The sequence below is a fragment of the Macaca nemestrina genome, chromosome 12 (genome assembly GCF_043159975.1).
Source record: "Macaca nemestrina isolate mMacNem1 chromosome 12, mMacNem.hap1, whole genome shotgun sequence".
NCBI lineage: Eukaryota > Metazoa > Chordata > Mammalia > Primates > Cercopithecidae > Macaca > Macaca nemestrina.
The window spans coordinates 40728365-40743819 of NC_092136.1; the positions used below are offsets into that span (position 1 = coordinate 40728365).

At 33.7% G+C, this 15455-nt stretch overlaps 1 protein-coding gene across 3 annotated transcripts in view; it reads right to left on the bottom strand.

The window, feature by feature from the left end:
- LOC105499099 (leucine zipper protein 2) overlaps positions 1 to 15455 on the bottom strand; it is a 588465-nt gene that overhangs the window by 297198 nt on the left and 275812 nt on the right. For 2 of the 3 annotated variants that reach the window (XM_011771566.3, XM_011771569.3), the window contains exon 5: positions 2420 to 2482. The exons of the other annotated variant lie outside the window; for it this stretch is intronic. In XM_011771566.3, coding sequence (XP_011769868.3) covers positions 2420 to 2482 — 63 coding nt within the window. The remainder of the gene's footprint in view (positions 1 to 2419; positions 2483 to 15455) is intronic. 3 annotated transcript variants of the gene reach the window in all.

A 15455-nucleotide genomic window follows, 5' to 3' on the forward strand; every position in this document is an offset into this window, starting at 1 on the left:
GCAAGGTATGGTGATTTACACCTGTAATCCCAACATTTTAGGAGGCTGAAGTGAGTGGACCTCTTGAACCCAAGAATGCAAGACCCACCTGGGCAACATAGAGAAATCTCTTCTCTACAGAAAAATGCAAAAATTTTTGCACTTCTGTCTATCTCATTTCTTAATATATGTGGTCAATAAATGTGGCAGACCACCTAAGCAGAATTAGAAACAAAACCCATAGGGTTATCTCAATAGATGCAGAAAAAGCATTTGATAAAATCCAGCATCCTTATGATAAAAACCTTCAACAAAATAGGCATAGAAGGGACTTAGCCTTCATCTTTTGATACTTCCCTAATTCCCTCACTCAAAAGTTACCACTTAGAGGATTTCAAACTTCTTCCAGAAATTTATTTGTATTTGTTTTATCTCCTTCACCACTGTATTTTGTTTAATCAATTTACCTGTTTTTTTCTTATGCTTGAACTAAAAATCTTCCAAATAGTGCCCATATAACTTCACTGTACAGTGCATACGCCAGTCATTTCGTTAAATAAATCTGCCTTAATCTCTACATACATACTGCTCTACATACATACTGATTATTTGTTAAAAATTAAATAATATAAAGGAGTAAAATTGAAAACATTGAATTGCTAATATATATTCACCATTAGGGTTTGTAAAAGGCAAAAGCTTTTTTGGTTATCAACTTTCATTTCATAAGTTCTCAATAGTATAAAAGTGAATAGTAGCAAATTTAATTATAAAACTTATATTTAGCAGATCTTACTTCTGTAGGGTTGTATTTCTTTCTGAATTATTCTAGTCTGCGCAGTTACCAAAGTACAATTTCACTATGAAAATAACTTCCAAAGACAAAGTATTTTGTTATTTGTTATAAATAATTCATAATTTTGCATTTATTTATTTATTTGGTAGAGATGGAATCTCACTATGTTGCTTAGGCTGACTTGGAACTCTTGGCCTTAAGCAACCCTTCCACCTTGGTCTCCCAAAGCACTGGGATTACAGGCATGAGCCTGCTTAGTAGGTTTTTGCTGTTGTTTTAATTTTTATTTTTTTAAATTTATTTTTAATAGAGACAGGGTATTGCTCTGTCACCCAGGCTGAAATGCAGTGACATGATCACTGCTCACTGCAACCTTGACCTCTCAGGCTCAAGCAATCCTCTTGCCTTAGCCTTGTTAAAAGCTGAGACTACAGTTGAGCCACCACTCCCAGCTAATTTTTTTTTTTTTTTAAGAGATGAGATCTTCCCACGTTGTCCAGACAGGTCTCGAATTCCTGGGCCCAAGCGATCCTCCCACCTCAGCCTCCCTAAGTGCTGGGATTATAGTTATGAGCCACTGTGCCCAGCTTAGTGGTTTTTTGAAACAACTTTCTCCTTAGCTGAATTCTAGATTTTAAGAAGTTATCTAATATTAAAAGTGAACTGATGATACTTATATAAAGATAAATACAAAGTTGAAAGTCTCTTATACATACAACTGGGTTCACAATGCTGATTGTGTATGTGTGTGTGTGTGGTGTGCGTGTGCATATATAAATGTACTCCCTATCCTATTTTAAAACTGACTTTAATCTTGTCCAAAATGTTTTCCTTGTTTTAAATGGTAGGTGAACATTTTTTGATTTGAGCAATCTGGCTTTTTCACTGAGCCCTAAATGACCCCAACAAACAAATATTATCCATTACACCCAGTAGTCTGATAACTCTAGTCTGTTGATATTTTACATCATAATCAGGATTCAAAAGAAACCATAATTAGTGAGATTGATCAAGGAAGACTTATCATGAATTAGTCATGCCTCAATGGTCTTAATTAATTGCATTTAATAAAAAGGAAATGAAAAGGTGGAAATAGGTAATGGAGAAATTATAAAAAATTAAAGTAGCTGTATAACAAGATAAAGAATCAAACAAGAAAAATGTACGCAGTATTTAATAGGATTCTTACATTTTAAAGGCTATCATGAAAATAATTACAACTTGTTTATGTTTAAATTTGCATTACTTTGAGATTATCCTTAAACACATTTTTCATTCTAGATTGGCCCTTTCTAACATGCAGCCAATTTCTAGCTAGCTTTCTTCTTTAGTTCCTGTAATGTCATTTATTAAACAAGTAAATTTATTCAATGAAAATTGATTTTTAATATCATCCTAAGCAAAATATAATTAGAAAGAAAAATGAACTAGAGAAGTTTGGACTAATGAAATTATTGAATATATATAAATGTAAGGATTATCTACTTTTTGGAATTCTTAACCTTACAATTTCTCTACATCAGTTTATAACTGAAAATTATATGTGCATGTGTTTAATACTCGTAACTAGTGGCAAATTTATATGTGCATTTATGTATATTATTTGATTTATATAAAATGTATCTAAGATGTAATAAATCTTACCTCATTCTGGAGGTCTCGGATCATTTTGCTCTTTCTTTCAACTTCAGTCTTTAAAAAATTAATCTGAAAATGAATAGACTATTATGTAGAAACATTCCAAACTCATTACCATGGCTTTCATTATTTTGAAAAACAATGCATTATTTATTAACAAATATTGAAAAAGAACAAAGAATTACACTGTTCCTTAATCAGAACCTTCATTACTAAATTTATACATATATTCAGTGATTATATTAAAATATTCTTTTTTCATTTAACAAACTATTTAATTGAGAAACCCTACACTTTATGACTGTGATTCTCTTACCTGGATAAACTTCATTTCCTTTTAAAAATGTGGTTCTTTAAAAAAAGAAAAAATAGATTCTAGAGTTGAACCTAGGAATCTCTATTTCTAAAACACTCCAGGTAATTATGACCTGTGGCCAAGTTTGAGAGCAATTGCATAATAATATCCCTTACCTCAGAACTATGGGACATTAAAAATAGGTTACCGAAGACACCATGATGTTTCCTTCTAAACAAGATATTGTCACGATCTATCACCTTATGCCACTTATTCCAACTGTATTTCCTAAAAATAGCATTACCTGCCCCAAGTACTTTGTAAAAAAAGGTAGTATAGTAAGTGGTAAAGACTTTTATAGAATTTATAGTCTTTATAATCCCTGAGAGTATACTAGTCACTGAGACTTTATAGTCACTGAGGGTGCCCTATAATAAGAAGATAACTGTGATAGTGAATGAAACATTTATCACATTTTCAATTTTCTTTTAGTCAAGGTTTTTAATAAAGTAATGATACAAGGTAAATTTAATTTTTCTAATACTCTTAATTCAATATATTGAAAATATTATTTGGAAATGGATTATTCATGATATAATTTACATTCTTTTTGTGTTATATGCCTTTAGATTTCAATGTGTGATTTTTACACTTACAGAACATCTCAGTTTGGATTAGTCATATTTCTAATGCTCAATAGCTTCATACATTGAACAATATATTCTTAGAAGTTTCTTGAAATGACAAAAGAGACTCATGATCCAGGTTGTCTCTAAAGATAGACTGAGTCTTTGGGTTGGAAATCAAATTTAGGAGTAAGGTTAATTTTTATCATATACACACTTTAAAAAATATTTAGTTCTGAAACATTTCAAACATGAAGAAAAGAACAAGAAGTAATACGTAAAATGCCTATGGGCTAACCCTAAACATTAACCAGATATTAATGTTTTGTCCAATTTTCTTCAGACCCTTTTATAAATAATGTATTTTTATTTATCATTATTTATTATTAAAGCTTCAGCTAACTTCTAGTCCTTTCTTCCCCCCCACCCCCTAGGTAATCACTATACTGAACTTACATATTTGTCTCATGCATATTTTGATACATTTTATTTATTGTGTATGCTCTCATGAAAAATAAATACTATCACTTTATGTTAAAGTTTGCCTAAATTATGAGAAGATCAACTTTATGAGATTTATTCATCTTTATTTTATGTAATACCAGTTAATTTATTGTAGTTAGTAACCACAGTTGAAGCTAAACAATTACTAAATTAATTAAGGTGAAGAATAAGGCACTATAACTGACATATCCCTAAATACAGTGGTTTAAATGAGATAGATTTTTCTGTCATAGAGCTGTATATAGGTGTCTGCAGCCTAGAGCCTAATGGTGAGTGGCCCACAGCCTGGATACAGCTCTGGCATTAGCAATCATCCTTTGAATGATTCTTCCCATTATCCTCATTTCCCAGTTACTGGATGATATGTCTTGGGTCTGTGTTCCCACCCTCATCTCATGCTGAACTGTAATCCTTAATGCTGGAGGTAGGGCCTGGTGGCAGGTGATTGGATCATGGGGCTGGTTTCTAATGGTTTAGCGTCATCCTAGTGCTGTTTTTGTAATAGAATTATTGCGAGATATGATTGTTTAAAATTATGTAGCATCTCTCTCCCTTCTCTCTCTTCCTCCTGTTCTGCCCATGTGAAGATGCCTACTCCAGCTTTGCCTTCTGCCATGAGTAAAAGCGCCCTGAGGCCTCCCCAGCCAAGCTTCCTGTACAGCCTGTGGAACCGTGAGCCAATTAAACCCTTTTTCCCTACAAATTACCCAGTCTCAGGTATTTCTTTATAACAACGCAAGAACAGATTAATACACGGGATATGGAAAGTCCAGTGTAAAGAATAAGTATAACTAAATAATTCTGACTCTAAAATAAAATCTGGGCTGTTGGATCTTCCTTGGGAGATTTGAACTGGGAACCTCCAGAGAAAACTGGCTAGTTCTCAGCTGAGATAGATTAAGGATGTCATAAGGTACTATTAAGGTTGTGTTAAGTGTTGCATAAATAATATGCAGAGGAAGTCAGTTGTTACAGAAATAGAAAAAGTCAATGGGAAGCCAGCTGAGTCATTTACCTAGAGGACTACAGAACGAAAATCCATGGATTCCTCTTTTTGACATCTTCAAGAGCTGCAATAGTTCCAGTACCACCTAACAACAGCCTCATCACATCTGACTCCTGGGCTTGACTTTCCATAAAGTCCATCAGAAGTTTTACAACACCTGTTAACACTTTCTTCTTTCAGGCCTGTGAAAGCTTCCAGGCATTACCATTTCCTCAGTTGTTACTGAAAACCCAAACCAAACAATTTTTATGGCAAAAGAACACATAGTACAGAAAGAGAAACTTGAGAATTAGCATGTCCAGTGTTTTAGCCATATTAACTTTCAAAGTAAGCTTGAATTTTGAACCTACTGACAGTAACCCCAAAACACTAGTCCTCATTGTTCATTAGGTAGATAGTTGAAGTTGATAGAAAAACCAAGCTATCACCACTGGAACCTAAAAGTAAAATTCTAAGTCCTCATAATCAATTGAATGGACTCCTCCACTCACCAACAACATTCCAAAGTTAACCTGAAACACAAGTTCAGGCCATTATGGTAATATAACATTAAAACAGAGACTTAAAGATAATCTATTTGCTCTGAAACCTGGAGGCTTTATCTGCATAATAAAAACCTTGGTCTCCATAACACAACTACTTATCTTAACCCAGACACTCCCTACTATTGATTCTAAATCTTAGATAACCAATTGCCAATCAGAAAATCTTTGCCATTTGCCAATCAGAAAATCTTTGAAATCAACTATGACCTGGAAGTTGGACATCCCACCACCCTACTGGCTCCCCACCACTTCAAGTTGTCCTACCTTTCTGGACCAAGCCAATGTACATCTTACATGTATTCACTGACGTCTTATGTCTCCCTAAAACATAAAAAATCAAGCTGTAGCCCGACCACCATGGGCACATGTTCTCAGGCCCTCCTGAGGCTGTGTCACGGGCATGTCCTTAACCTTGGTGAAATAAGCTTTGAAATTGATTGAGATCTGTCTCAGATACTTCTTGATTTACACCAAGTAGAACTTAACCCCATTCAAAATTAAACACCTATGCAGAGTAACAATGTATCCCCCACAAAACAGCTTTTACATTCTTTTCTACACAAGCATTTTATTAGCCCCAGAAAATTTTGCTTTGTACACATTTGTCTTTAGTTATGTCACGAACTATTTAAAGCCATATTACTTATATTAATAACCTGTTCTTTCACTGATACCATTATTTCCCCCAAATCCCCACATATGGGTACTGCACATGTTGTTCATACTTAACAATTAACTTTAATTAAAGTATAATGAAAATACATTACCATGTCAAGACTACAATTATTAAATGTTAAACAAGGACAGAAAAACTTGAGAATGCAATACTTCAATATTCAAGACATAAAATATATTCTGAACATTTAAAATGTATTAGCATTTTAGGTCATGGGTTTAGAATTCCAACAGATTTTTCATACCCCTGAAACAATAAGCATTCTTACTGATAGTTACGAAATAATTCTCAGAAACAGAAAATACATTCTATTTACTGTGAATACGATTGAAAGAACATAGCAACTCTTTATTTTTAATGAGATTCAAAGCTTGAAGCTAAAATTCTTGCATTAGACTAATGATGTCTCAGGACAAGTTAAGCCATAAAAATTAACAAGTGTAGGTAAATGCATTCAATAATCATTAAAATCTTTAATTAGCCTGGTCACACCTGAGAGTTCATTCTTCATTGCTGCCTGTTAGGGTTTTCCATTAGGGTCACAGGTTTGAAATATTTGCCATTTCATTATTTGCTTAGGTGTAAACATAAATGTTTGTATTTCCATAAAGAGTATTTTTAAACAGAATTAGATCAAGAAAGATATACTGTTTTTTAATTTAATTTTTCAGATATATATCTTTTTTCATATTTTTAAAAATTCAGTGAGAAAGATCATCATTTTGAATCAATGAAAAAATGATAAATAAATCAATGTTTCTTAGCATTTTACTATAGACTTACCAAATGTTGTGGGTATTTGCAACATATGTGCATAAATAAACAATCTCTTATTTTGATGGAAAAAAAGCCTTAGTAATTTGATGTTTAGCCAAAGACAATACATAAGATTATCTGCTTTTAAACCTAAAATAGCACAACAATATTTCTCTAATCAAATCCAAAATTTGCCCTAATTTGAGATCTTAATCTCCCTTATTTATCCAAACTTCATTTACAACCATAGTCTTCTTTTCAGTGAAAATAATTAGTGGATGATTTATACAATAAAAAGGCTATAAATATGTGTTAATTTAATCCTTATTTAACCTATACTCTTCAAATAGGGAGAAAAATTACAAAGGATTTTATCTGAATGTTTACCAAAATTTGTAAGTGTTGACCCTAGTGATATTAATCTTTCCCTACATTCCAATATCAACCAGATGCACATTATAAAATAAAATATTCATGATATACACACAAACACATGTACACACACATATGCATATACACACACACACACGTCATTCCCACATTAGTTAAAGATTCTGTCATCTCTTTATAGTTTCTGACTTAGAACGTATCACTCTTTCAATTCAAAACATAGAACACATTTTCCTGAAGAGATAAGACATGTTTGCATTCATTGATCATGCTGCATATTTTGTTAATATACTCTTTGATTTGTTTATTCAGAATTTTTACATCTACATTCATTAATGAAATACGCCTATAAGTTTATTTAGTCATATTGTTATGAATTGATTTTCAATAATAAATGCATATGCTCACATAATGAGATGAGAGTTATTTATTTTCCAGAAAATACTTGCATTTATTAGGAATTAATTGGTCATTGAAAATTAGATAAACGTCATCATTAAAATCCTTCTTTGCAATTTGGGGAAATAGATGTCTTTTAGTATAATAAAATTCCAAATGCATTGGTCTGTTCAAGTATTGTATTTCCTATTGCAGAAATTTTGGAATTTCATATTAATCTAACTTAGGACTTCTGTTAAGAATTTAAAATTAATTAGTGGACAGTTGCTGATAATACTTTAAATTGTGAATATGGCCTTTTTCTCTTCTTTATTTTATGTTTTAACACTTGAGTCTTTTACTTTTATTCAATTTTTATCATAATCTTTTCTCTTTGCATAATCTTTTCAAAGAGCTAAGGATTTAGGGGATTTTTGTTTCTTTCATAGTTTATTGTTTGTTGTCTGGTCTTTATAATTTTCTTTCCTTAGTACATTGAGATCGACTTTTTGCTTTTTAACCAACTTCTTGAATTAATATCATCTATCTTTCATTTACCTGAAAATGCATTTAACGCCAATAATTACCCACTAAATATTACTTTAACATGTACGATTTTCATTATTATTAAGTGCCAAGTATGACAGTGTTTGATCATTTCTCATTAATCCAATGGTTATTAGAACATATTTTTAAACAATAAATTATTTGACTGCTTATAAAAATTATTTTTACTTTTATTAAAATAGAGTTTAATAACATGCTATTAATATTTTTGAATTTATAGAACTTCATTTATGTTTCAATACATATTTTATTTGTATATCATTTCTGTAAATCTTCTGGGTGTGGTAAAAAATATAGGCAGTTTGTTGGAGATTTCTCACTATATACTAATAGTTTAAAACTGTCAATTATAGAGCTTCATGATATACACACAAACACTTGTTCTCAGGCCCTCCTGAGCTGAGCATGCAGATGTTCCTGGAGGGTCGCATACCCAGGGATGGCATGGAAGCCCCATGCCCCTTCCTCTATACCTTGCCTTACCCATCTCTTTGTATACTTTTTCATTACTTCTATAATAAACTAGTAAATGTAGATGTTTCCTCAAGTTCTGTAAACCACTTCAGAAAACTCATCAAAACCAAAGAGGTGGTTATGGAACCTCAACTTGAAGCCAGTGGGTCGGAAGCTCTATAGGCCCCGACTTGAGACTGGTTTCTCAGCAGCAGAGGCAATCTTAGTGACTGAGCCTTCAACCTGTGGGATCTGACACTATCTCCAGCTAGGTAGTGTCAGAATTAAATTGAAAGAGACTCAGCTGGTCTCTGCTACTTCTTAGTGGAACAAATCCCCACACATTTGGTCTGTGTTCATTGTTGTGGTATGGGAGCAGAAGAAAAACACAGTTTGACAATATTTCCTACAACAATTGGTGTCAGGGGAATGAGAGCTGCTAGCACTGCTTAGGCTCAGGGAAACATACAGTTCGGGAAGAGAAAGAATAAAAGAGCAGGGGGTGAAGAACCTTTGATTCCTGGGTGGCCACATGGTCCCCCATGGTATATAATTGCAGTTATGCTGCATTTGGTTACTCAAGGTAAAAGCTACCAGTGGAATTTAGATACGGATGCATAGGGAAATGCAAACTGTTGACGACAAAAGCCAAAGTTCGTAAAATATTTGAAAAGATTTATTTGGAGACAACTGTGAGGACAATGGTTCTTGACGCAGTCTCAGGAGATCCTAAGAGCATATGCCTGAGGTGGTTGGGTTACAGCTTGCTTTTACACATTTTAGGAAGACATATGGAATCAATCAATACATGTGAGATACACATTGGTTCGGTCTGAAAATGTAAGATATCTCAAAGGTGGGAGAAGATGTGGCTTTCTGGTCACAGGTGAATTTAAAATTTTGCTGATTGGCAATTGGTAAAACAATTAAAAATTGCTAATTGGTAAAACAATTAAGCTTTGTCTATGATTGAAGCCAGCAAAAAGAAATGCTTGGTGTTAAAATAAGGGGGATGGTGAAAGCCAAGGTTTTTACTATATAGATGAAGCCTCCACAGATGCTGACTCTACAGAGAATAGATGGCAAAGGTCTCTTATCAGGCCTTAAAATATGCCAGGGCCGCAGTCAATCTCCTCAGGATTGGAAGGCTTGGAAGGGGAAAGATTGAGTTATATTAATAAAGATTCTTTACAGATAAAAAGAGCCATTTCGAAGTATGGTAAGAAAACAAATTTTGATGCGAAATCATTTGATTTCCTTCTTTATATGCCATGCGATGTTACACTAGAGTCAAGCTGGAATTTTGTTTCTTAATTGCTACAAAGAATCTGTTTTTTCAGTCTTAAGATCTCAGTTTTAATGTTAATGCTAGTCGGTTGTGATTAAAATCCAAAAGAAAGAGAGTATAATGAGGCATGTGTGTCACCCTCTTCCTGAACTAGTTTTTCAGGTTTCTTTGGAATCCTGTTGGCTGAGAGGGGAGTCCATTCAATCTACTGAGGGGCTTAGAATTTCATTTTTGGTTTATGAAACTAATAAGAGAAAAGCACCATGTTCAAACCCTTAGTTATTGTTATCTATAATAGCTAAAATAAAATTTAAAAAGAGTGCTGAAGCCTTTAGGCTAAACCAAGCTCAGATACACGTCTGTTTGAGCTCAGACCACTAGCCTCAAAGCTACCCACAAAGGGGAAAATTATGTCAGGAAAACAGAAAGCACTTCTGAGACTTTTGGTCACCAAGAAGGCGGTCAATGTGGGAGAAGGACAAAAACAAGTAACTATTGAAACTTAGTATAATATGAAGGAATGGTTCACTTTGTACATTGGTATCATCAGCTCTCTGAGGAACCTTTACTAAAATGGATAGTGAAAGTAACTAATTTGAGAGTAGTGTCTTTGTTTTTTCTTTTTCTGTTTGTTTGTTGGTTTGTTTTCTTTTGAGATAGAGTTTTGCTCTTGTTGCCCATGCTAGAGTGCAGTGGGGTGATCTTGGCTCACTGCAACCTCTGCCTCCCAGCTTCAAGTGATTCTTCTGCCTCAGCCTCCCTAGTAGCTGGGATTACAGGTTCCCACCACCATGCCCAGCTAAATTTTGTATTTTTAGTAGGACAGGGTTTCACCATGTTGGTCGGGCTGGTCTTGAACTCCTGACCACAGGCGATCCACCCACCTCGCCCCCTCAAAGTGCTGGGATTACAGGTATGAGCCATCGCACACCATCGCGCCCAGCCAGTGTCTTTCGTTTTAAATGATGCAGAGTAGAAGAACACGTTTGCATTGATCCAGGATCTACTGCTCACTATTGAATATTGCAGATGTGTATATATCATCATCTAGATACATAGGAATTTGTTCCTGAAGAAATGTCCAGTCTAGTGGGGTGTATAAAAGCCACTGTAAAATTCTGAAGGGGACTGTCTGACTCCACCTATAAGTGTCAAGTGGAGCACCCCACATAAAGCAGTTGATATGCTTCATATGCAAGCCATATGGGATTGCTTTTATGATGACAGGGATAGTCACTGGCTATATATGCTTGTTACTCAGGTCACGGCAAGTGCTGTGGTTAAGGGAGCCCCATTTTCATGAACACCTCATATAATGCTGTTGATACAAAACAGAGACAGTCAGAGAAGCCTTATCAAATTTGTTGTCTCAACTTCTCCTCATAGGTCACTACAGATGCTAATAAAACATCAGGTAAATTAACCAGAGAACAGTGAAGGGTAGTGGGGAGAGTGAAATAACTCATCTCATAAAGTTGAAATTTTTTAAATAATTAACAAATAAGATGAACAAAGAAAACATTGGCAGAGCATGATGGCTCACACCTGTAATCCTAGTACTTTGGCCGGCCAAGATAGAAGGGTTGCTTGAGGCCGGAATTTCAAGACCAGTCTGGGTAACATAGTGAGACCTCATCTCTACAAAAAATTTAAAATAAACAAACAAAAAAAACACTGATGAGGTGAAACTACAAAGAAAAAGAAGAGAGAGTCATGGGATTCATCTCAGCAAGGTGGAAATCTTTAGATGATTATTAAAATACTGAATGAATAAAATGGTAACTAATGGGGTTAAAACAAAAGTCTAAATACAGCATAATAAAAGGCTGAGTAGACCAAAGGGAGACTCGGCTGGTCCACCAACATTAGCAAACCAGTTTGCTCTCTTTCCCCTAGTCTGAATAAATTTAAAAAGTCAGAATATTTTAAAAGATTACAAAGAGAAACCCATCCCTGGCATTGTCTGGGGTAATGGCTATACTTATTAATGAAGATAAAGATTGACAGCAGGGCCAGGTTCCCTTTACTTAATTCCTAGCTGAGGGCCCAAAGTCTTTTGCACAAGAGACAGTAAAATGGTCTGCAGGAGAAGAAGAGAAGTTCCTGGGATGAGAACTTAAAAATGGAAAAATGGATAGGATTATAAAAGTTGATATATTGGAACACACTTCATGTGAAGCAGTTTGATCACTTTTATCCGATTGTATTATGGGAATGAGCATTGTATCTGATTGGGAAATTCACCGACCTAGTACTGTAAAACAGAAGGCATGTACATCTGCCCCTCAAGCAATTTTAATAACCTGTACTAAATGGGACTCTAATCTTTCCCTGTCTTGCTGTTTGTGGGTCATAAAACTCTCATTCTAAAGAGAATCTTGCCCTATACCCTGGGGGGCATAATTCTGAAGTCATGAAGCTTCCATAAAAACCTAGGACTGGGTTCCTTCATGGATGAACACTGAAGATTCCTGGAGGGTGGCATGTCTGGGGAGTGCATGGAAGCTTCTTGCCCCTTCCACTATTCCTAGCCTTAGTCATCTCTTCCTCAGTATCCTTCATTAACTCTTTTATAACAAACTGGTAGATGTAACAGAAAATAAAATTATCAATTGTTTTTTAAGATATTCTGTTTATCTGCTTATGTTAATGTTCTATTGCTTATTGATTGATGAATACTGAAGCTACGCTGTTAGGTATATACTTATTTATGATGCTTTTACTTTATTTTATTTTGTATATAATGTCTTCCCTTACTATATCTGTTTCTTAAATTCTATGTGGCAGACATTAATGTGGTTGACAATTCTTTCTTTCTTATTCTTTCGCATATGTTTTCCCATCTTGCTTATGTTACATAGGCAATATTTTTAATTTTTAAGCTTAGAACATTTGAATATATTCCTATTCTTTTGATTTTAGATATTCTGTCCCATTTAAAGAATTAAATTATTAAATTTAACCCATTTTAATTTATTTTTGATTTCTAATACATTGGAACTTTAGCCATCTTGACTTTTTTGCCTTTTGTTCCTTTCTATTGTATAAATTAATTTTTCCATCTTATTTTTTAATTGAGTAAATCAAGTTTTTCTGCATGTGAGTTTCAATATTATACACTCTAATTTTGTTCTCATCATAATTGTTTCTAAGTTAAAATATAGAAAATTTATAATAGCCTTGCTTATTTACTATATGTCCGCTTCTTGCACTGCCTCACCCCAATCGTATTTTCTCTCCTTTGGTTCTGTTTCCTAAAGGAAAAACTAAATTTGCCAAGGTATTTGTTCACTATCAATCCCCACATCACTTGCAGTCTGCTGTTTATTCTGCTTTTCGGGTACAGTATTTCCTCCAAAAGGATTTTCAAAATGGAGCTTTCTCTGGCAACACTTCCAATACCTTGTAGGCTTTAACGTTTGAATGCCAGTATATATGTATAGAACAATTTGGAAGCAGTGTACTAAAACATTGCCTTATTGTCTTCTTAAACTCATTAACACTCCTAAGAAGTCTGATATCTATCTGATTATTGCCCTTTTGTGGGTGATCTATTCTTTCCTTTGGAAAATTTTGTAATTGTATCTTTTTTTTGATATTTTAAAATTTCACAATGGCACGATAAAATTCCTATGTATTTATATGTGTGCTTTTATTTTGTGACTCACATACTTGGCAATGTTACTTTAATTCTCCATAGCTTTTAATGCATATTTTATATTTTCTATCTCATTTTTTTGTTGTTCCCTGATGCTTTCTATAAATTTGTCATTATTACTATTTTCTTTCCTATACTTACACCATTTAGTATATTCTTTATTTTACCTATCAGGTACTAGGTATTGTCTACAGTTAATATTTTCAAGTAGCTCTTTTATATGATTTTTTTGTTTTGTTTTTCTACGTGTTATTAATGTATATGTTAACTGTTTGGGTATATTTAACATGTTTAACTAAATTGTTAGTTTATCTACTCCAGTAATTCTGCTTCAGAATGTGTGTGTAGTCCAATGTGTAGTCTTTCTTTTTAGTAGCTCTATACCTCAAATATCTTGTTATTTTGGCCCTTATCTCATTTTTTTCTTTGAATTTTTAATTGCTCTTTATGGTAATGGCTGCAGGAAAAGGGTCAGTGATGGCTGCTCTCTGGGGAGAAAAAGAAAAAAACCCAAGACAGAGAACCTTGAAAGTACAAAATGATCTTAGGGGATCTGAGGGAGATTGGGTGGGGAATATGACTCCTCCCTTCCTCACTCCCATTACTTCTAACTCTAGCAGGGCTTTTGCACTGTGCTGATGTTACCATGATGACAGTAGAGGCCTGAGCTGTTGCTATTGATTTCTAAGGGGAAGAGACAGACAGTAATACTCTCAAGGAAGAGTGCAGAAAAGGAGAGCAGAATCTATAGATGACCTTCAGCCTAGTCTTGCATGCCTTGTACTGCAGCCATCTGACTCGGCTAATAACAACGGCCTCTTCCCAAGATATATATATATATATTCATATCTGTGAGTCATCTTTCTTCCCAGGAATCGCTCATTATTTTATTTGTTGGGTTTTTCACATGCTTCCTTTTTAATACTTTAGTTCATATCTTCCTTTAACTGCTATCATTTTTTGGAGTTGATTTTGGAGGAATGAGTTAGCAATGGCATCAGTTTGTCATCTTGGTAGTAATTCTACAAATATGCATTTAATAAATGATTCTGATGATGATAAGTCAAAAAAGAAAATGCTTTATTCCAGAATTTCTAGTTCTTAGTGAGGGTAAATAAGTATTCATGGAATGGATGATAAGCTATAAGTTTCTGTAGAATCATAGCATCAAACATGGTCACTTTCCATAAATTTTTATCATAAAAGTGTAGGAAGTCGAGAATATCATTTAAAAATAGATTAGAGTAGAAATTATGAATGCATATCATTCACAAGAACACTATATGTCACTTACCTTTTTCTCAGTTGACAGTATATAGAAACATTAATATACTTATATAAGTATGTGTATATTGTACTGGATGTGATTAAAATACATTTCTACAATACATGGTTCTAGTAGGTACGCAAGACTTAAGTAAAGAGAAGAGAAAGTTGAGGGATATTTTTAACTTCTACTCATAATAAAATATTGTCAAACACCTGAAAATACATTTTATTTAAATAGCCTTTTCGAGGAATGACTCCAAAGTGAGCCTATTTGATATTTTGTCTTCAAATTGGTTTGTGAATATGTTATTATAAGTTGTCAACTGGCAGAATATTTGAGTAATTATAATGATAATTCTATTTTTTAAAAAATTTGTTTAATATCAGCTGTGTTTTATAATATGAAGATACACTATGGTCAAAAGATTTTGCTTCTACAACAAATTTTAAAAATTTAGTTCATTCTTCTCTCTTTCCCCTACTGGAAGATATAAAGAGGCAATTATAATGCAAATGATGTAGTATTCATGGGGATGTCTGTGTCACATACACAAATATTTCCTTATGTATATGTATGTGTGTATATTTATAGATACCTACATATATAAATATATACTGATAAGTAATTTTT